The 21723-nt window shown below is 40.5% G+C and overlaps 1 protein-coding gene across 1 annotated transcript in view; it reads right to left on the bottom strand.

The window, feature by feature from the left end:
• itga1 (integrin, alpha 1) overlaps nucleotides 1-21723 on the bottom strand; it is a 66947-nt gene that overhangs the window by 21662 nt on the left and 23562 nt on the right. Inside the window, exons 2-7 of the mRNA XM_008291686.1 lie at nucleotides 15375-15495; nucleotides 10460-10569; nucleotides 5389-5477; nucleotides 2946-3060; nucleotides 1168-1295; nucleotides 329-477 (exon numbers count right to left, since the gene is read on the bottom strand). Of these exons, the coding sequence (XP_008289908.1) occupies nucleotides 329-477; nucleotides 1168-1295; nucleotides 2946-3060; nucleotides 5389-5477; nucleotides 10460-10569; nucleotides 15375-15495 (712 nt within the window). The remainder of the gene's footprint in view (nucleotides 1-328; nucleotides 478-1167; nucleotides 1296-2945; nucleotides 3061-5388; nucleotides 5478-10459; nucleotides 10570-15374; nucleotides 15496-21723) is intronic.

Here is a 21723-nt window from a genome sequence, read left to right as displayed (position 1 = left end):
TAGTGCAGATGAAATGATAGAAACACCTGTCAGATAATTCCCCCATTAAGCTCTGTTTTGTGTTCAAGATTTAAGTTTGGAAAACATCCACATGCATGTTAAACCAGCCAGGGATCGTCTGCTGGCTGCTTTAGGGAAAATGTGATCATTACAACCCAGTGACAACTGTGCTGCTGAGCCTATTGTCCAGTAACGTGAAATGACATTCTCCCATTAAAATGTCCATTAAACCTTGCCAGACCACGATGACTCAATCGCAAATTGTGGCCCAGCGTTGCCAGGCTCACCCAAAGGGGAGGAGGAGGGAGGGGAGGCTAGTGTTGAGTACCTGGCAGTATCGATGCCCAGGAAAGTCATGGTCTTGAAGCCGGTCTGCTGAGGAAGGTCTTTGACAAAATCCAGCAGAGCAGGAGTGTTGTCAAACTGGCTCAGGTTGACACGGTGAGTAACGGTCTCACCATAGGACACAATGCCCACCTGGAAAACACACAAGCAAACACACTTTTGTCTAATGAACGTTATTCGGCATAAAATTTGTTTTTCCTTTCACTCCTTCTGTGTTCTTCTCTCCTCGGCCGCCCCTCCCAGACCGTCTGCAGAGGATGTGGCCGGGTCTGGTGGGGTTGATATGACACAATGTTCTTTATACAGAAGGCACAGGACTGCAGCCGCCATGGAAGATGTGACTTTCAACCACCGGGCTCCACAGTTAGAAGACTTTCCAGTGCTTCCCTGTGGAAAACTCCACAAGCTCCTGGCCAGATCAATGTAACCATAATAAAAACTAATCACCCATTCGCAGAGCGATCCAAGACGAGCGGACAGAAATAGACTCAAGGTATAACTTAGTAAGACAGAGGCTGAAATTACTTTAACGACTGCAAAACTTTGCTTCATGAAGTCTGTTTTATGAAGGACATCTTGCAGTTATTCTTGCTGTTGGCACCGTGTGGAAAATTCCATAATGGAGGACACTTAAGTCATCAAGTCTAATATGAAAACTTGACTTGGCAGCAAATAAAATATTCCTTCATTCATCCTTTTTTTGAAAATGTTGGACCAATGTTATATAACAATTCATTCATTTGTTCTTTAACACTGCCTACATCACATGTTTAGGACACACAGAGTTGATGTGCTTTAAATTTGTTCATTCTTTCAACCGACCTGCGAGAGTTTCGGCCCGATCTCAATTTTCTCAATGAAGCGGCTCAAAAAGTTGGTGATGCTGGACCAGGGGTAGATGCTGTTGGATCCGTCCAGAACAATCACAATGTCCAGCTCCTTCGCACACTCTGGAACAAAGCCAGAAACTTTAGTTAATAAAAAGGAGTTTCAGTTTCTCTGTGCACAGTAACATGCAAACTGAAAGCTGAGACATATTTTATACACATTTCCACAGATGAATGAGTCGATGGTAAATAAACAAATAAAACTGCTGATTCGTCTCCTCAGAAAGATGTTGGATTATGTAACACATCCAGCCTTCATCCTGTTTACTTGTGCCCGCAGTAAACACACAAGCCTCAAATCAAAATGTAATAATGTAGAGCTGGGTTTCGCTGTGTGTGTGTGGGACTGAAGGGTCTTGAGATTATTAACAGAAAAGAAGGAAAAAAAACATTTCTACCACAAAAAAATGTTTCTTTAAGGGTTCAGAGGTCGGAAAAGTTTATTACCACTGATGTAGAGGATCATAAAACAAGGAAAAAAGTACTAAAAACCCTCCATCATGGTAGCAGAGGACAGTCTTCCTGAGTTCAGTATTTAACCGAGGGGTCCTGAGATCTTCTCTGATGAGCAGTGGTTGTAAATTTGATTTACAGCTTCCAAACTATACACGCAGAGACCTAAAAAAGCCTGGATTATGTTTAGTGTATCAGCTAATTATTTTACTAGGATTCAGTAATGAAAAGATCTGTTTATGATAAAACACTTGGCAAATGTTAACCAGCTGGACCACAAAATCCACTGGTGAGTTTAAATGTTCAAATTGTATTTATTCATCAAGATCACTTAATCATTTTAACTTTTAACAAAACCTGATTCTGTAAAAAAAACTCTAAAGCAATGCAGTCATGTGATTAAAACAAAAGCTGGGGCTTTTAGGCAGTGGTGTTAAATCAAAAAAAGTGCAGATAGGCGGCACGAATGGTGACAAATTAAAAACATAAGTAGCAAAATATCTATATTATGTAGAGTCATGGTAACACATTGAGGCACTTGGAAAAATATTGTACATGTTGACTTTTCCAATTTGTGTACAATAAATAACCAAAGAAATTCATTATTTTTTCTCTCTTTCATGATAATTATAGCTGTCTCATACTGCACATGTGACATTAAAGACTTCTCTGTGCCTCTAGTCATGGTTGTGCTGTTTCCAAAGCGGTGCAGGACTTTATATTGCAATGAAAAATGAGCCCACAGCGAGTAAAAATGTGACAGCAGCAAAAAACTCCAATAAACTTTGGGGTTCAGAGTGTCGGTGCTCAATGTCATTTTAATGGGTTTTCGCAGGACTACATGATCAGTCTGTGTATTTACGTTTGCTTCTGGTAAAGTAATGGAAGACAAACAGTCTCTGAAACAACAAGAGAAACAGAAGCAAATGACTGTCGACTGTTTACTCTCCGGTTCTTTCTAGGCTGTTTTCTTCCAGGGGGGACTGAGTGCAGGCCCAGTAAACTGTCTCCTAACTTGGGCATACAACACAGCAGAAGGGCTGGGCTGGGTTGGGCCTGAGAGGGATGGGGAGGGGGTAGACAAGTTTACATTAAGAAGAATGCTCTAATCTCCCTCTTCGCTGAGGGAGGGTGAGTTTAATGTCAGGGTCTTGGGTGGTACAAGTGAAGAGTAGATTTTAATCTCTTATCCCGGACAGGCGAGTTGTAAAGATGCCGCCACATCCTGCACGGATCTGCGGTGTCTTACTCTGACAGTACCTTGCACGGCCGGTGCCACGGAGTTGAGGATCTCAAAGGAGGAGCTGACATTCGCACAGACTCCCGAGATGTACTGCTGCTGGCCGCACATGTAGCCGTACTGAGGACCACACGCCTGCGGAGACACACACATACAAACAAACTGAGAAAGTGAAACTCGCAGGCTGTGACTGGTTAGCTTTTCCACCAGTGTGAGGCCATGTGTGAGAGGAGGTTCGGCGCTACTGAACACAGAACCCAAAAGGAAAGAACTACTCAAAGTGGGGATTACACAGAGACTATTAAAAACCACCAGAGATCCCTTCAGAGTGTATTTCTCCACAGGGAGACGGAGCAAGAAGGAACAGAGAAACAGTTTGTGAGGGAGCCGGGCTTTAAAATTACCAACAATAACTGGAAAATTGAATAACATCTATTAATCTTTTGGCGTTGTGTCCTGAGATTTCCCTGCAGGCTCCACAACCTCAGTGCTTTCCTTGTATTAGAAGGGAGTTGTTGAGGATTTCTGCAGTTTGCAAACATGCAAGATAGTGGTGTTTTAAATGTTTTTTTTACCATGGTCCCTTCATTTACCGTGTTCACCTCCTGTTATTAGAATTGAATAAGAATGCTATCATTTAGTAGTTAACTGCAAACAGAAAGTAAAGCTGAGGTTGAAACAGAAGACGTGAACGAATCAACATTTTGACTGATGATGGTTGAAAGGTTAGTGGATCACTAAATAGCACACACCTGAAGTTCCATTTAACCTTAGCTAGCTTCTAAATAGTGCTTTACAATGTGTTTCCCACTCACTCACAGACTAACATAACAATGGTGGCAAAGCTACCATGCAAGGCGCTGACCTGCCATCAGAGGTTTCTGATGATCCACCACCAACCTTGTGATTGGTGGAGATACTGCTCCACCACCTGAGCCACAATAGGATTTATCTTCTGTGGATTATTAATATCTGTGCAGAATTTCATGGTAATCCGTATTTCAGTTCAAACCAAAGTGGTCAATCAGTCAATCACTGTATATAAAGATGGATGACCCCTCCATGACGTCATCTATAGGTCTCCACATTGAAAGCTCAGTGTGGGTTCATGAAGCATTCAGTGTGGCGACATTAGAATCAGCATCTTGGCCAGCGCCTGACTCCTCCTAAATCTCAGCTAATCCAAAAATGGTGAGTGTGACTGAAGCTGAGGCGAGCAATGGACGCCAACCACCTGTCAGTCAAAGTGACCACGCCCTTTATCACGCATAACTTTAAGCCTTAATACAATTTAAATAGTTATGCAATAAATCACCATCATACAGTTGTCATGAACATGAAAATTAGCTGTAGAGACCAGTACAGTTTTTTATATCAAGCTGTAAACATGTTTGTTTCTCTGGTACAATGTGGTATTTTAAAGGCATGGACTCGCTTTTTGAGTCGGCGTCAAGTGGCCATTTGAGGAACTGCAATTTTTGGCACTTACACGTTGGAAAACCAAAACCATTCAGCAGCACTGACACAGCGCCATGTTGAATGGTCTTGGCTCGTTCGTATTTCTTTAAACCAAATAATCATCTCGGATGGTGTTAAGTCCAGGGTGCATTGATGGCAATCCCTGAAAACAGTGACAGGTTTATAGCATGCTAGGTTACTAGTAGGAGGTTGTTGTTGTGAATTAATAAGATGTAGACAGTGAAAGATGAGGAGGTTGCTGTATGAAATGGCAGGCCTATATCCATCTACATCAGGTGCAGCAGGCTACTTCTGTGTTGGCTTTATTATTCATTCCTCAAGGTTGCTGCTTGGGAATGACTAACTGGCATATCCAGTGGCATGACTAAAAATCTGAATTATAAACACCCAGTTAACTCCAAACACATCTACAGTCCAGTTGCTGACAAGCGGTGTTAAAAGAGCATTTTACTCATTATTCACGCAAAAGTCTGATTTCAGCGATACTCTTGGCCTGATTCAGAACCTTTAAGTGCTTTGTATTAGTTCTGATTAGTGTTGAGTTAAACACATGGTGCTGAAAAGTCCTTGTAACCGCATTAAGGGGTTGAGTTACACATGCAGCTGTACTGGATGTGTCCTCACAGTCCAACATTATAAAGCATGTTCTCTCTCAGATTTTCTTGGACCACTTAACAAGTTGCATAAATACTTTTTTTTTTGGCCCTTCGCCCACTCTTTCTGTAATTTTCACACCCTGTTAATCCGATCATCAGTTCAGATTAAAGTCTTACTGGAATTCTCATCCACTACCATATGTGTCTCTGCATTGCACATACGTTTGATTCACAGCATCCTGTTATATTCCCAGGACATGAAGCCTGATTTAGGAACACTGAGTGTCAAACCCAAAGTTTCCACGGAGTCCAAAGGTTTCGAGAAAAGTGCAAAGATCAGTGCTTCTTCTCTGTTTGGTATAGACAATGTAGACCACTTCCTCCTTACCAGAAATCCTCCGTTGGGATTGGTCACTAGTGTGCTTCCCATGGTCATGTTCTCCTTGACTTCACGCAAGTTGGGAACGGTTGTGTTTTCTGAAAAAAAAAAAAAAAATTTGGATGAATAAACAGAATGAGACAATCAGAGAGCAGCACAGAAGAAGAACAGCTGGACAAATTCCTCTCTTTCATTTTCCCACAGGAAGAAAGCTGCTCTACTTTCTTACTTCCGTCCATCCCAAAGATATAATAACCTCCAACATGTGGTTAAATATAGTTTGTTTCATTACTTTACCATACTGTCTCTCTGTGTGAAGCTTATGGCTGTAAACTAAGAATACAGAGCACAGACATTTTGCTGATAGACATCCCAGTTGTAAAGAAAAAATAGAGGAATCGAATCATTAAGCAATCACAACATGTGGCTAAAATTAGAATCTCCTGCTTCAGCTTGGGAATGTTTTATTTTTTCCCTCTGAGGAATCTACATATTCTCTCTTACGCACACACTCATTGACATGCTTTCTTACTTTTGAATTAAACCTCCCATGAGGGCATTTTGATGTGAAACAATGTTTGATTCTCATTAGCATGATACTGACATGTGCAGCAGAGCTGTTAGTTTTTGTCTTTTCTTCAGCACTGAGTGTTTTCAGATCCCTATTTCCTCTGTTTCCTGCCCTCAAGCTCACACAGCGAACATGTTGGAGCTGCTCAAGACTCCCTGCTGACAAAAACATCTCGCGGTTACTCAAACACACTTAGGATGTGACACCAAGTTAAACTGTGAAGTGAAAATAACCTCGTTTGTAAAGTGACCTTGCCTTATTTCTGAACTATCTGATAAAAATGAGCGACACAGATCGACATCCTGCACCTCCTGATACGTGCATGTGGGACTGGAAGCAGCTGCCGAGGAGAAAACACACTTTTTCCTCAGTGAACTGGTACTTAAGATAACTATCAGAACAAACAGCACCTTTAACACAATCTCTCCTGCTCTGGAATGACCTCTTGAGAGGAGACACAGGTCAAATTTCAATTTGTAACGTGGCCTCCGCTAAAATATGTAACCAATATAACCAGTCATTTCCTCGGTATGAACTGCAAGTAGTTTACATGTTACTTAGGAACAGTGTTGGGGGCAACACCGTACTATAATCACATTACATTTGTCTGTAATGCAGCAGTGTAACAACATTACTGTTTCTAAATTCAGTAATCACATTTGAGTTACTTATCAGTTCCAGGTACTACTTTTATTTTGAAGCAGTCCATCCTTAACTCTCTCAGACATGCAACTGTGCTTTGTTCTCGCCACAACATTTTTCTGTGAGCTGCTCTTTAAGCTGGTTTTAACCAACTTTGCTGTAGGCTAAGTGGCAACACTTTATTAAAAAGAGCAGAAAAGAAAGATGAGCATGTCCTACTTATTATGACCAATTCAAGACTGATGCAGACTTTGAATGTGGACAGTGGACGCTTACTTGGTTCTATTTATACTGCAATACGTACACTGTATGCAGACGGTCGCTCTGCCTCTCATATCGAACACAGAGTTACACACATGGATGTTTCTGAAAGCCTGGCTGTGACTTTGCATTTTTTTACAGGATGCTGCAGTTAGCTACAGATCAGGCTGCTCCACCATGTCAGTGATCCATCCTGACATGCATCGAGCACAGTGGGTGGACATAGAACAGAATTTATGGAGATTTAGAAGCTTCCCGCTGTGTTCGGGCGCCACTGATGGAAAGCATGTACAAATCAAGGAACCTCGAAAGTCCAGCAGTGGCTGCTTCCATTACAACTCTTTATATGATGAATTATAAACGTGTGGACGACAGAGAATCTCCTCGTAGTCTTTCCTCATAGCAATCATTTTTTTAAGCACCATTTGTTCGGAAAAATGAACAGCTTTGCGTGAACATAACTTTTGGATTGTTTGCAGATATCCGCAGGACTTAGGTGGACGCAGAAAGCTCGATTTGGTCTTTGGGATAAGAATTTTTGCTGATGTAGGGAGAAGCAAAATAAGCAAAGTAATGCATTTTTAAAAAAATTTATAAAGATAAACACCAATCCCAACACTGCTTAACATGACTAATTATGAATATATACAAGATCATATAAAATATCTTCAGCCATAACCAGCCATCACTATATTAACAATGGTATATTAAATCATTTTTATTTCCTATTTTATTTGTCAAGCAGTGGTTCTCCAGTTTGTAAAACTCCAGTCTGAGTTTCCATTTGTGCAGTCAGCAAGATGATGTTTATTGTTTCTCATTTGGACTCACTTTTCCAAACAGAATGTAAACATATTGCAGACAGCCCAGAAACCCTGGGCGTTGGAGTCTCTTGCCAGAATTTCATCACACTTAATTGTCACGGCGGAACCAGCCTCCAGTTTTACTGGTCGGATGCAAGTGCGATTAAATATTACAACACAAGAACCACACAAATTTAACTTGGCTCATTATGGTTTGGCCTCACTCATCGCCGCAATGGGAACGTATAAACTCAGCGCGGAGACAGATCTGACAGTGTGAGGCTGAGGCGTCGTCGGTGGGCACAGACAGCAGTGACTCAGAGGACGGACAGACTCGTGTCGCATCCTGCTGGGCTGTCCTTGATCTGCTTCACGATCAGGGACACTTAAGTAATGTCTCTTAAAATATCCACCGACAAAGTCCAAGGTAACAAATAGGTCATACAGCTGCTGAGTCATACCTAGTTTCACTTTAAATTTACTACACATCACTGTCATTGTTATCATCTTGTCAACCACTCCCCCTTTGTTGCTGAGCGTTCTGGCTCTGACTGCAAGTCTTGATTCCCAGTGGAGATCTTCCAGACTAAACTTGAGCTTGTGAGATTTAGGTTTTTACCCTTCTAACTCATCCAAGACAAAACAAATACGGGCCTCTTCACTGGTGAGTGGGGGGAGTGTGAAGTATCAGCACATGAAGCCAGTAATGTAGCAACAGCGGGATGAATCTTACGCCCGTTACTTGATAATTCTGAAGTGTGAGCAGCTGTATTGAAGTACTGAGTCTCGAAACTGAGAGTTGCAAATGTACTGTACACACTGACTTTGTGTTATCACGTGTAGACACACAGATGAGCACTAATAGAGGCTTTGCAGACTGCTGACCGGGAGCTAAGTTGTGTTTATCTGTTTAATTAGGAGAAATTGGAAGGATGAAACATTAAAACTCTGTTTATTTACTGTCTTCCGGTTCAGCCGGGCCTAACTTCCTCCCCAGGAGACAGAGTCAGATATGCAGCAAACTTAAACACACAGCAGTAAGCTACAATTACACGGCAAGCAGCGCTGAGATTTACAATGTTTGCATACACAGCTATGCATATTTTTCACGGTTTCATTGACTTCCTCGCATGAAAGGGCATCATTTCTGTGCTGCTAATTTTTCTAAATCCTGTTTTCGTCTCCCTTGTTTTTATTGTTTAAGGCTGATAATCAAAGAGGCATGAATTCCTGCTGAGACTTGGCCAAGACACACAAGAGACAACAGGTCTAACCGAAGAGTTTCGTTTTTACAACCCGCTAGATTTCAGTGGAAAAGAGGCGTCAGATGACAACTATCGGAAATATCAGCACAAACAAACACTGGCGGGAATGGTACTGGCTGCTTGGTGCTCGCAGGAATTAAAAACGAAAGTATGAAAAATTCAAAAATCAAGTTGCACGAAGATGATAGTTTGGCCTGTCTTCCACTTTTCTATGTTATGTGCAAAAGGAAGCACTGTCTGAGCTCCTATTGGTCAACAATGGAGGAAAAAATAAATCTGATGTGTTGGTCTTTGACAGGATGACAAGAGGTGACTAAGATGCAGCATCAGTTGTCAGCTATGATACGTAGCAGGGGATAAAATGATCAGTTGTCGTCTCTATCTCTGATTTTTGATCTTGACATCCTGTGCTCACTAAAATCTCCCAGTGTCCTCTGACTGCCCAGCTACTAAAATGCAGATAACAGAAAATCAGAATCACCAAAATCTTCTGAGTGCCCTTCGATTATTGCAGTGCATTCAGAGCAGGGAGTATGCTGATGATAACCATGCAATAGTAATAATGTAAACCAGCAGCAGAGAGTGCTTTGCAGAGCGGTCTGATATTATCAGTGGAAGTAGTTGGGTCCATGTGCAGCCTGATAAGAATACATGCAAACACTACTCAGAGTCTCAAAAGTACTACGAAAGTACCCCAGCAGTATAAATGCAAATACTACAGTGCATAATCTGTATTCACTCGCTTGACCATCAATCATACAATATAAAATTACCATAAAGGAAATGGATCATTGCTTTAAGTCAGTAGTGTTTTAACAATATAGAGGTTTTGCCTTTTGTTTTTTTGTTATACTGGCATTATTATTAGTGATGCACGATATTAAAATTTCTGGCCGATACCGATATCCGATATTAAGACTTCTGATATCGCCGATAACCGATATTACCGATATTCAATTTTTGTTCACAACGAAAAATGAGTATAAGTAATCACTGTGAGAATGTGACAACTATTCTAAAGAAGCCCATACCAAATAGTCTTTTTTATAATGTAACAAAAGTAAAACATGTTTAAATGTATTTAAACATATTTAATCTTAAATTCAGGACTATTAAAGTAAAAACATCTGTGAAATAGCAGCAATATCAAATGTAGAGACGAAGGTGCTAATGTTAGACAGTCATCAATATCGGCCGATACCGTTGTGGTCGCCGATATATCGTGCATCCCTAATTATTATTCATATTTTTAATCCTAATTCGACATTTGTTATATACTGTATTGTGCAATTTAGAATTTTAGACTCTTATCCATCACTCAGTAGCATCAGAAAGTGGTCAGTTCAGATTGATTCTGCAGCAGGAAAACAAGCCCAAACATGCAGCCACAGTCTTGTGAACTGTCCTCAACCGCAAGAAGAACAAAAAGTTCCCACCACAGAGCCCTGATCTCAACATCGTGAAGTCAGTCTGGGGTTACAGCGGACAGAGGACTGAGACAGATGTATACAGTTTGCACACAGACATAATATTCTTACTGGGCAGCTCCAGTTTGACACATTTGTTGCCTTGCCGTTCTACTGGACATTTGTAGACATCTCCGGTTCGTTTGGCTGGCTGACCCGACAGCGGTGATCCAATCAGAACCCTGAAAAAACAAACAGCAGTTGGGACCTGGTTGGTTGGAAATGGAGCCAAAAACCACACAACAGCATCACGGTTTTACAATTATGATAACAAGCACAACTCATATATTATTGCAGGAATTACGGGTTGGCAAAGTTGGAACTGGTGAGTTTGAGGTTCGTTTCTAAGGTCCACAACAATTTAAACTTGGCCCTAATTACACCTCGATAGTTAAATGAAACATAAACCACAGGTTGTGATTGACTTGTAAAGCTGTTTTGGCTTATTATGATTGGCTTATGAGTCTGTGGCTGTCGTGGTAAATGTATTATCACTCTGACACACTAACAATAAAATAGCGGGAATTAAAAACAACAGTTAATCACGATTTAATTGTCACCTCAACACATACTGATGGACTCACACTGATGGATACTGTCTGCAGACCAATACAGTGTTGTTGTATCTGCAGCTCTGTGCCGGACATGTGGGTACAATATGTCCGACTGTGTTACAGTACACGTCCATGTGTGGGTTTCATAACATCATGTCGCTCCATCAGTGCTCTGATGCTAAAAAGAGTCGGTCATCTGCCTTCCTCTAAACACTCAGGCTTATTAACATTCCTCAACTCTAATGGGCCCTGGTCATCTAAAGCGAGACGTGGAGTACAACAACACACTCAGCTCCGTCTGCTGTCAGATGCCTGTGAGAAACACCACAACTTTATGAATTTTTATGACACTCAACAGGTTTTCTTTGTCTTCAAAGTAAGATAAACAGTATAACATGGTAAAATGCACTGAACTATGACTTTGTAGTTTCCCCATCTGCGTCTTATTGTCTTCCCTGCTTGTATAAATGCAAAAAAAAGGCAGTTCAAAGAATCAAGGATTGTTTAGGGTGATAAAATCTCATTTTTCTTTTGGTTTGTCAGTTCACCAATGAAATATCTGAACAAACTCTCGAGTGGATTGCTGTGAAATGTTGCGCAGACATTCATGGTGCCCAGAGGATGAATGCTTTTCATGACTTTGGTGATCCACTGGCTTTATATCTCACACCATCATCTGGTCAACATCTAAATTGTCCACTATGGATAGACTGCTATTGTTTTTTCAGGGCTTATGATTATTATCAATCAAGGTCGATAACCACTGACGTACACATGGAGCAAACCCAAAATCATGTGAAATATTTTTCCTTATTAATGTTACATCTGTTTAATTAAAAACAAACTTTTGAACACTTATTCTTTAGTGTTGATATAACTCATAAAGTGTAACCAATTAGCTATGTACTTAATTCAACATTACTCACGAGCACAGAGTAACTATAGACAGAGGAATCCAATTCATCAGAGCTAAAGTAGCGCATTTTTAAATGAATGTATTTCATCAGGAATCAGTTTTTAAAAAATAATGATTCAGATGGATGCAGATCAGAATAATGTGGAATATTAAATCAACTGGGCCAATAATCAGTCGATTGCTCATGTCCAATACTTTGGTTAATGGCAAAACACTTGCAAATCTAGCAGCATTCCTATCGATCTCAGCTGTACTTTGTGTTTAGCAAATGTTAACATGATCACATGTTAAATTAAAATGGTAAACGAGGTTAAACTTTTTCTTTAAGCAGTTGGGTGTACTTAATATTCAATCTATCTGGGGTTTTTTTTTTTTAGAAGTGAACTGCATTACGATTAACTGCTGTCCAGGCATCTATCTCCAGAAAATTGCAGAATCAGACAAATCTTACAACTTTGCACATCTGGAACTTCTAAAGCTATATCAAATAATTGAAAGCATAAATTCAATATTTGGAGAAATACTTTCTGTCTTGAAAACTGTCCATTAAATATAAAGCCAAAGACACCAGCCAGTTAGCTTAGCTTTTGCCAAAGAGTGAAAAACAAATAGCCTGGCTTTGTCCAAAGGGAACAAAATGTACTTATCAAGACTCCTAGAGCTAACATATTTTATCTATATGTCTGATAAACATTACATTCATGAAGATATTTCTAAAAATGCTCAACACAAAAGAAAGCTAATTGCATGCTACTTTCAAGAAACTTCTTCTAGTCATTGGCATGCTCTGTTAGTCTGATACTAGAAAGATTCTCCAGACTTTGTACAAATTCTTTACACAAACAAGTCATAATTGGTTTGTTTGCCGTAGGAAATTTTTGCAGCATGCTATTTTTCCTGAGATCTACTCCAGAAATGTTGTGGGAAGAAGACAAAATTGATACGAGCCAAAGTTGCAAAGACCTGTGATGAAAGGATGAACCATCTGTGCCACATGTAACACATTTTCTCAGTGCATCTGATTCACCTTTCAACACTGCTGAGGGTGGAGGCCTGCTGGAGACATCTGCGACTAATCAGTCACCTCCCACTTATGGTAACCAACGTGTTACATCACTATATTTTGTCATTAAAATGTTCTCCCAAATGTAGCACAGAGAGCTACAAATCATCTCTGATTTTGCTTCTTGAAATCTCTCCATCATTCAGCATCTCACTGCTCTCCGCCTGTTTTACCCGGGTTGTTTCTCCCAGCTTTAACCTCTTCACCGAAACTCTTATCACTCAGGCTAATACTTTTCTATCAACTAGAAACAAAGCAGCGCTATTTGGAGATGCTACCAAAGGAATCAGGGATCACGGAGCAGGTTCCATTACAGTCGTCTCCACCGATTAGCAGTGAGTGAATTAGTGTAATTGATCTCATATGAGCTTGATAAGACCATTACTGCAGCACCAGGTACAGACATGTGGGCAGGAATCCGACTGCAACAGGTTGGAGAGAAGCAAACCGAGTAACTAAAGGACAAATGTAGAAAGGACAAGAGACGGAGAGCCATTAACCACACTCCTAATAGCATTTAACAGGGTTTTAAAAACGTGTTCCCAGACTGTTTCAGCGTGGAGCCACGGATGCTTGGCTTCAGTGTATTTACAGGCTGGGTATGTGGATACTCTGGCGGCCAGTTTACGGTTAACAGCTCGCAGTAAAGACCAGGATCCTCATTACAGCAGCAGCTGCTGTTGTATCATTCACGTTGTTTTACAGGTGAATTGGTGGGTTTTAGAGTTTAATCAAACTGAACTGAGTCCTTCATCTTGGCAAAATAAAATGTTCTCAGCTGAAAGGCTTTTTTTTTGCCAGACCCCTTTTAAGCAATAAATATTTTCTATAACAGAAAGGGAACAATTATGTGCAGAGGTGTCAGCTTGTTCCTCAACACCTTTCTTGGCAGGCTGGATTAGTTGTTGTTCCTTCCAGCTTTATTCATGATGTATGCTTGGCACCTGCTGCAATAGAAACAGCAGTGCCACAGCTGGAAACAGGGGTGTGCAGAAAAAGGGAAAAACAGACTTTTCTGCTGTCTCACAGCGTTAGTTTATGAACGTACTTTGCTGTCAAAGCTTTAGTTATTGAACGTTATGTGCAGGAGGGACATTTTCCTCATTTCTTAAAGTGAATCCTCAAATAAATTATTGATTATTCAAGTTCTGGGGCCTGTTTTGTAATGTCTATAAAAATGCAGAGACATTAAACTGAAACTTTAAATCTGCAGTAATTGATTGATTGGTCACTGAGGAGCAGCAAAAACACACCATAAACACACCACAGATTTATAGTCACCTGTAAAGTAAGTGGCTATTTGCACATCCTGCTAAAACAGCAATATTTGAAATAATTGGGAGTCGTGTTTCTGCCCAGTGGAGAAAGGTAAATCCATCGTTTACTCTCTTTTTGCTCTATTTTTGGTCTCCACCACCTTCTGAGGAAATATCTTGCTTTTTTTTTTCTTTAAACTAGTGTCCTCTTCCTCTACCTCTGTGGTACCATTTTCAAAATACCTTGTGATTAAACTGTTTATTGTGTGGTAAGGCAGATCTGTTCTGTTCTCTCTGTGAATTTGCAACTGTTCGATCACGACAAGTTCCCACAACACTATTACACAGGGGCACCATCGCTGCATCCTGGGCTTAGCACCGCCCAAAATTACTGTGATTGGTTTAAAGAAATACAAACAAGCCAGACTACACCAATGACTATCTATGCATGCAGATAATACAGAGTAACATTACCATTATTTTTCCAACACTGACTCTATTTTAGTTCTGTTTTTGGTCTCCACCAACTCCTGAGGGAAATATTTGGCTCTTTAGTTCCTCAGTGCTCCACCAACAGCTTTAGTACTGTTTGGTTCTGAGCAGGTCTGCAGTGGGTTTATTGGAGGTCTTTCAACAGGGGCCTGCGGGAGCTGAAATAACCCCAGTAACTGAAAACGTCCATGCTGTTGGTATGAGTGAAATTTAAGCTTGCACATTTTTCGTTTTAACCTCTTTTGCCCCTCACCACAAGGGTAAAATCATTCTCTTATGCACTGACTGAATATGAGAAGAACCACCTCAACATTTTGTAGTTTTAACTAAATTTTTCGCATAACAAGCATAACTGAATGACAAGGTTTATTTTAGTGCTCTTAGAAAGTGAAATAGATTTGATCTAACCTTGTGCTGCTGCAGCCTTTACATTTATTTGACCACATTCAGTTCAAACTTGCACAATGCTGGAAGTGCTATGGAAATATCACCAGCATGAATGCCTGTGGTGACTTTTGGACACATGAGATCATCATTATGTCACATTTCCATCACATATATGTAACAAGGTGCACGTTTGCGATGGGTTTTGTGCTCCAGCCAACATCTGTGAGGTGTGGAGGAAATGCTGCAGTAGTGACACATGACATATGTCTGGCCTCTTGATAACCTCGGGTCTTCGAAATGCGCTGTGAATGACACTCACCATTTCCCCTCACTGTTCTCAAACTGCTGGATGGTGTAGCCAAACATGTCCTCCAGCGGACCGTCGAAGGACAAGGCATTCTTCTGGTCCACGTTGAAGGACAGCACACACGCCAGCGGCACTGCAAGGACGAAGGGAGGGAAAAAAGGCTGAATATATCACACAGTTGTTGAGAATTCTATTGCTTTATTGTGCATTTTAGTCAACTGAACTGCTCTCCAGGGGGCACTTATATCAAATAAACTGAAACAAGAGATGTGTGTACAAATATTCTCATTTCGGAAAGCCATAAACATCCCCAGTAAACATTTATTAAGTACTTAAGATGCAAAACAAACAGATGGAGTAAAATAATATATCAATGCAATAAATAAAATGGGAATTTAGCCACAAAATGCATCTATTATGTCAATAATAGTGATATATAGAAATAAATAGTGAGATGACAGATGAACTTTGTGAACTATATTTTATGCACACAGTCATTCTGGAGGATGCAGGAGGAATTTCAAACATCAGTGTGAAGCAATTTGGTCAGGCTTCAGTCTGACCTGCAGGACAATGGCTTCCTCTCTGCACTCTGCACAGTCTGGGCCTGTCTGAGTATATCACAGAGGCTCTATATAAATCCATCCATGTGTCATTGTGCCTGCACCACAATGACACTCTTTATATTTACTGTGCCAGGGAATTCCTGCAGCATAATTTATTCAATTCCCGGACTTGTGAGGGAGTGCAGAGGAGCAGAACAGTGGGATTAAAAACAGAACGTGCACACACAGACCACATACATAGAGACACAAATAAAAAGCAGCTATTTGTCCTTTGATGATGATGCTTTGCAGCCAGTCTGTCTGACCCTATAGGGACCATATGAAGTCTGCAACATTTAGACGTTGTAGTGACGCTGGTGGTGAAGCTCAACAGATGATGCTGCTGGTTGTTTAGTCAGTTGGTCCAACACTTTGATCTCAACAACTACGAGATGGATTGGACTGAAATATTTTACAGATATTTATGTGTGATCCCCACAGGATGAAAACAAATGACTTCCCCTGCCAACAGTATGTTTATGTTTTTTATTCTGGGAAATATCTCTGAATCTACAAAATGACAAATTGTCGTAATTATTCCTACAGGTGCTTAGTTAAAGACCTCCTTTGGTGAAAATCCATATGGTGTTTTTAATGTGCTAGAAGACGTATCGTGAGGGGAAAGAAAAAGTCAACACGATGGCTGAGCATTTCTGCCTTGAAACTGGACATACAGCAGCCTCAAAAACACATTCAGAGATAAAGAGTTTCCTACATAACAAATCTGAGGAACCAGTCCTGTCAACTTGCAGGATAAGACTTCCCGTATCATTACTCTTTGTGACTGTGACTATATTACGCCAGTATTATAACTTGCCATTGTGTAGCATTGAGTAGTTCTATAGTGTTTGAGCAGAGTCATAAGTGAGCTGGTGTGCTCGAGCTACAGTGAATAGAGGGAGTGTGTGTGGAGAAAGAGGCAGGAACTAGCGTTGATACAAAGAAATGCATTTTTAAGGGTTAAATCAATGACTAGTGAGGGACTTTGAATGCTTTTTATGCTGGTACAGTTTAATTTCTTTTTGTATTTTCAATGTATCTTTAAAAAATAATCCATGTAAATCTCTTTAATCTTGTAAACTTACATCGTGTTTATTCAGAAAACATCTGTTTTGTTTTAGGTGTATGACTTTTATTAGTATGTATGTATGTTTTGGTTGATTTTGATTCATTTTTTTTCTTATTTTTTAATTTTTTGCAATCTTTTGCTGCTGTAACACTACAAATTTCCCCACTATGGGACTAATAAGGGTTTATCTTATATTACCTTTATGGCTTTAACTATCAACCGTGTACAGATCTGTTGATCTTGGTATTAAGCTGCTGCATACAGTTTCCCCTTCAGGAGTAAATAAAGTTGAATTACATTAAACTAAATTGAATTCCCGTTTCTAAATGACAGGTACTAATGAAGTTGACATTTCATCAGACTGCTGTTGCATTGACTGTCATAATACTTGGACGAGACTTTAATGTTCCCCTCAGAAAACATCATAGTACATTTGGAGATCCATCAGTGTTTCTTAATTTGTTCTTTATTTTAGTTTCTGACCAAATGCCCAAGTGTTAGTAGTATGTGTTTGTAATCAGAAGTTGTGATTGGACAACTGCTACATTTGGATCAGTCTTTGAATTAAACAACTGTTCTATGGTTATCTTATTATTACAATTTCAATTCCAGCTTTAAATCCTATGAGTAGTGGACTATTTTCAGGGCCATTTCACTACTTTGAAGCTCTTTTTTAACTATAAGGTCTAGTCAAACATGTTGTAGCTTGTTCAGTTTAGTTGTTTTCTTTCTGCTCAGTTTCTCCAGATCCTGCATCGTCTGACAGTACTTGTTTTGATTTTTATATTAGCTAATATATCAAGGAAAGAAATGTTGTTTTTACTTGTGCCTCACCATTAAATGCTGGCAGTAGGGCTATTTTTTCACAATTGTGTAATTTTGTGATACTGTATGACTTAGTAACTGGAAAGAATTTGAGTTTAGTGCTTAACTGTAATAAAAGTCATAGTTTCATTCACTTTAAACATAAAGTATTCTACTTGCAGAGATGGCAAAGCATGCAAATCTTTTTTTTTTTTCTCACTGTAATTTTGTCGCACAGACAAGCAACTGGTTTTGCTGGATGAGTGAAGTCACAAGGTTTTACTAGATAAATTACACCTTGTTAAAATAAAGACTTTGAGAGCCAGTCATCTGAGAAAAGGTGACGTGAACCTTTAATGTATTACATTTGAACACCAGTTAAAAAGGCAGTCGTCATTCTAGCAGCACTTCAGGCTCCAAACAATCTGACTGGACTACGCTGTGAAAATCCCAAACCTCTTGTGTATGTTAACAGGTCATGCTTTATGGAAGAAAGACAGGGAAAGCGATTCAAAGAGGGATCAGCAGATGTATATAGTCCATAATTCAAGATGGTTTAGAGGCACAAATTATATGCAATTAGCTGTCACAGCCCCTCTCACGTCTTCTTATAAACAGAGGACTTATGAAAACATTCTGCTGCCAGTCATGTTTAGATGTTGACCACTTAGATTTCATATAAGATTACACTTTTTACATTCCCAGAGAGAGAAGCAGGCCTGCACAGTCACATGCAGGAATCCCAGCCAAGAAATATTACACCCTCTGTTTCTCCCTCAATCCTTTCTGTATTTCCTCTGTGACGCCCCGTTTCCATCTCTCTGAGAAGCTCCATTTCCTGTTCATATTAACCTGATTATAGACATGCCCTCAAATCCACAGGTACACACACACACACACACAGAGCTAATTTAGCTGATTTAAGATGGCCTCGGGCCAGTCGAGCCGTTATCATTTATCACAGAGCTCAAGTACAGTTCAGAGTCGCTGGCCTGAGCTGTAAATCATTGAGGAACGTCCTCTGTCCACTGGCAGACACATACTTTGTGTATACCAATCTCATTTAGCTGTATTTGTTGTCTACTGGCTCTGCTCTGCTCAAATCAAAACCAGTAAGTTATGTAACTGGCTATTTTTGTGAGCTGGGCTAACATCTGCCCTGGAAAACCAATAAGCAGGCTTCTCCCTCTCTGGATGGAAACGGCCTCATGAGCCTCTGAGATACCAGCATATAAAGATGTCCATCACTGTCTGGAGGGTTCACATGGTACGCAGTCACACATGGTGAGCAGAAGGAGGAGTTTCTATCCATGTTGGCTTCTTTCCAAGCACAAATATCTCATCAAGGACTGTCATTCAGGGTCCCCAGAGGATAAATCCTACTGACTGTGACTTCTTTTTCATAAAATCAGGCGTAAAATATCTCACCAGCTATTCAGCAGTCGGTTTGATATTTCATACAGATATTCATTGTGCTTATTGATGACTCCTACTGATCCTGACTTTTCCTCTGGCTCCACAATGAGGTTGACATTTGTGGTTTTAGGTGAAACATTCTTAACTAGATGACAAAACAGCTTTGGGTTGCAGCGGCCAATGGGCTGTTTCCATCCATAAACATCACAGAGAACACAAAAGCTTTCACTTAATGAGGCAAATGCACAGACCTCAAAACATTCACAGTTTGGTTTCTTGCTTCCAGGTGCACAGCTTTACTTATATTTAGGAATTATCCCTGACATGGAGACAGGATGGATCTATTATTCAGGTGTGGGGTGGCCTGTGAGATTTCAGGGGTAAACTATGATGCTGGATATGATAAATGATGCAACGTCTAAACATCAACATGTCAGTGTGAGCATCGTCTTAGTGTGCTGATGGTAACATTTAGCTTAAGCAGCCTCTCAGAGATGCCAACACTGGTCGACTGTACAGCTGTCATACATCTCCGGCACCGAAAGAATGAACACATATGCTAATCATCCAGCTGTCCACACAGACTGTATGATGTCTTGTGTACCACTCACGCTACATTAAAACACATTCCTAGGCATTTTTTTTTAACTTCAAGGCTGTTTCATGTGCTGCTGAAACATCAGGGACCCACACCCGGCATTGTGCCTGAATCCATCCAGAGTAGAAACACAGGACTGAAGCTGCTGATCGTCTGTCCTAAAGTCTATTCAAGTCATTTTTTATCATCAGAAAAATCTCATTCTTGTTCACCAGAAATGTCTCATCTAAATTGGTTTAAATATCACAGCCTTAACAGACTACAACGGGCCTGTTTTCAGTCAGGCACCATGTGGCCCTGATTGGTCCTGGCAGCCCGTCCGCCACACTCACCCGCAATATAAAAAAAAAACCCTGCTGCCCTCTCTGCCACAGTTATCAAAACCAAAAGACTCCATTTCAGCCATTTAACAATTCTCCTAGACATCAAGCAAAGTGGCACAAGTCAGCTCTGGTTGATAGAGGCAGGGCAGAAAGCAGCACAGATCAGCACCTGTTGGCCTGCGAGACATCAAACCAGCTATAAAAATCACCCAACTCAGCACCTGTAGGCTTCAAAGCCTGGTTCAGCTACAGTAAAGTCACACGCCCAACTGGCACCTGCTCATCTGTAACATATCTAACCAACTATAAACGGCTTTAAGGCTCAACGTAAAGCCGCACCTGTGGGCAGCAAAGTCATTAAGTAACCCCGAAACTCGACCCTAATTAGGTGTGGTAAGAAACGTGTCGGCTGTAAAGTCAAATCCAAGACAGACAGTTAAAACAAATGGCCTTAAATCGAAGTAAGCAAACATCTGTAGTGACTCAGAAGCTGGATAATGTTCATATCAGAGAGAAGACTGACTGAATCAATGTATTTATGATGGACTGGTGTTTGACCCTTCAAAGGAGTAAGGTCAGAAAGGCCTTTGGGTGGGTCCTGGACCTTTTCTGCACCATATGCTGGCATTTAACAGCAGACAACACTGGCATGAAAGACGAGCTTCATATTCTGGCATTGACCACAGGCAGCCTCGAGCCATGAAGAAGTTATGAAACTGAAATATTTCCAGATTTCCTTCTTTGTTCTTTTATCTTTATCTGCTTTTTTTCTTTCTCCACTGCTTTTCTTTCTCATCTTTTCTCTCTAACTTCCCCTTATTCCTCCTCTCACTGTCTACTTTTGAGCCACTTCTACCATTTCCCCTTGTTTTGAGCTCCAAACTTTCCACTCTAATCACTCCAGGAATGGTTATCACAAGATGAGCTTCTGACAGGTTTTAGCTCTGCTTACTTTGACTTAATTTTTCACATTTGGCTGTCTCTGCAGTTGCTGCTTTATTCTTGGCAAACGTGCAGCATGTGGGTGTGTAGTGGACGCAAGAGGTCACGAATGTGGGCGTGTTTGTGTCTTTATAAGCAGACAAGAACACAAGGGGCCAAATTCCTTTGAGTTTTAGCGATAATGTCTGTAGGCAGAGGAGGATTGGATAAATAAGACCAGATAAGACACTGCGTGATTAGAAACAACAGCAGACATGCTAGGAGCTCTGTGAGGCTGCACACTGTTTCTACACAGGAGGCGTAGCGTGAGCGGCGCGTTAGCAGGGCAGCGGTGGTTCAGGATCACTATCCAGCTGTAGGTCGCCGGCAGTTAGGGTGTGATCAGCACAAAGTTATTGTAGTTATGTGAATGGAACTCAGGAAAATAGACTTGATGCCTAAAAATGCACATCACAAGCAGGAGTGAAACATTTCATTTAAAGTGTCAGATGGACAAGATAAGAATTACTGAAAAACATGGCGAAAAGCTTTGACTGGGGACACTGTGGATGTCACGACAAACAATACTTTGACACCAAAATTCTGAAAAAAGCACTTTTTCTTT

Source organism: Stegastes partitus, unplaced genomic scaffold (genome assembly GCF_000690725.1).
Source record: "Stegastes partitus isolate 25-593 unplaced genomic scaffold, Stegastes_partitus-1.0.2 Scaffold755, whole genome shotgun sequence".
NCBI lineage: Eukaryota > Metazoa > Chordata > Actinopteri > Pomacentridae > Stegastes > Stegastes partitus.
This window is presented reverse-complemented; position numbering and strand designations above follow the sequence as displayed.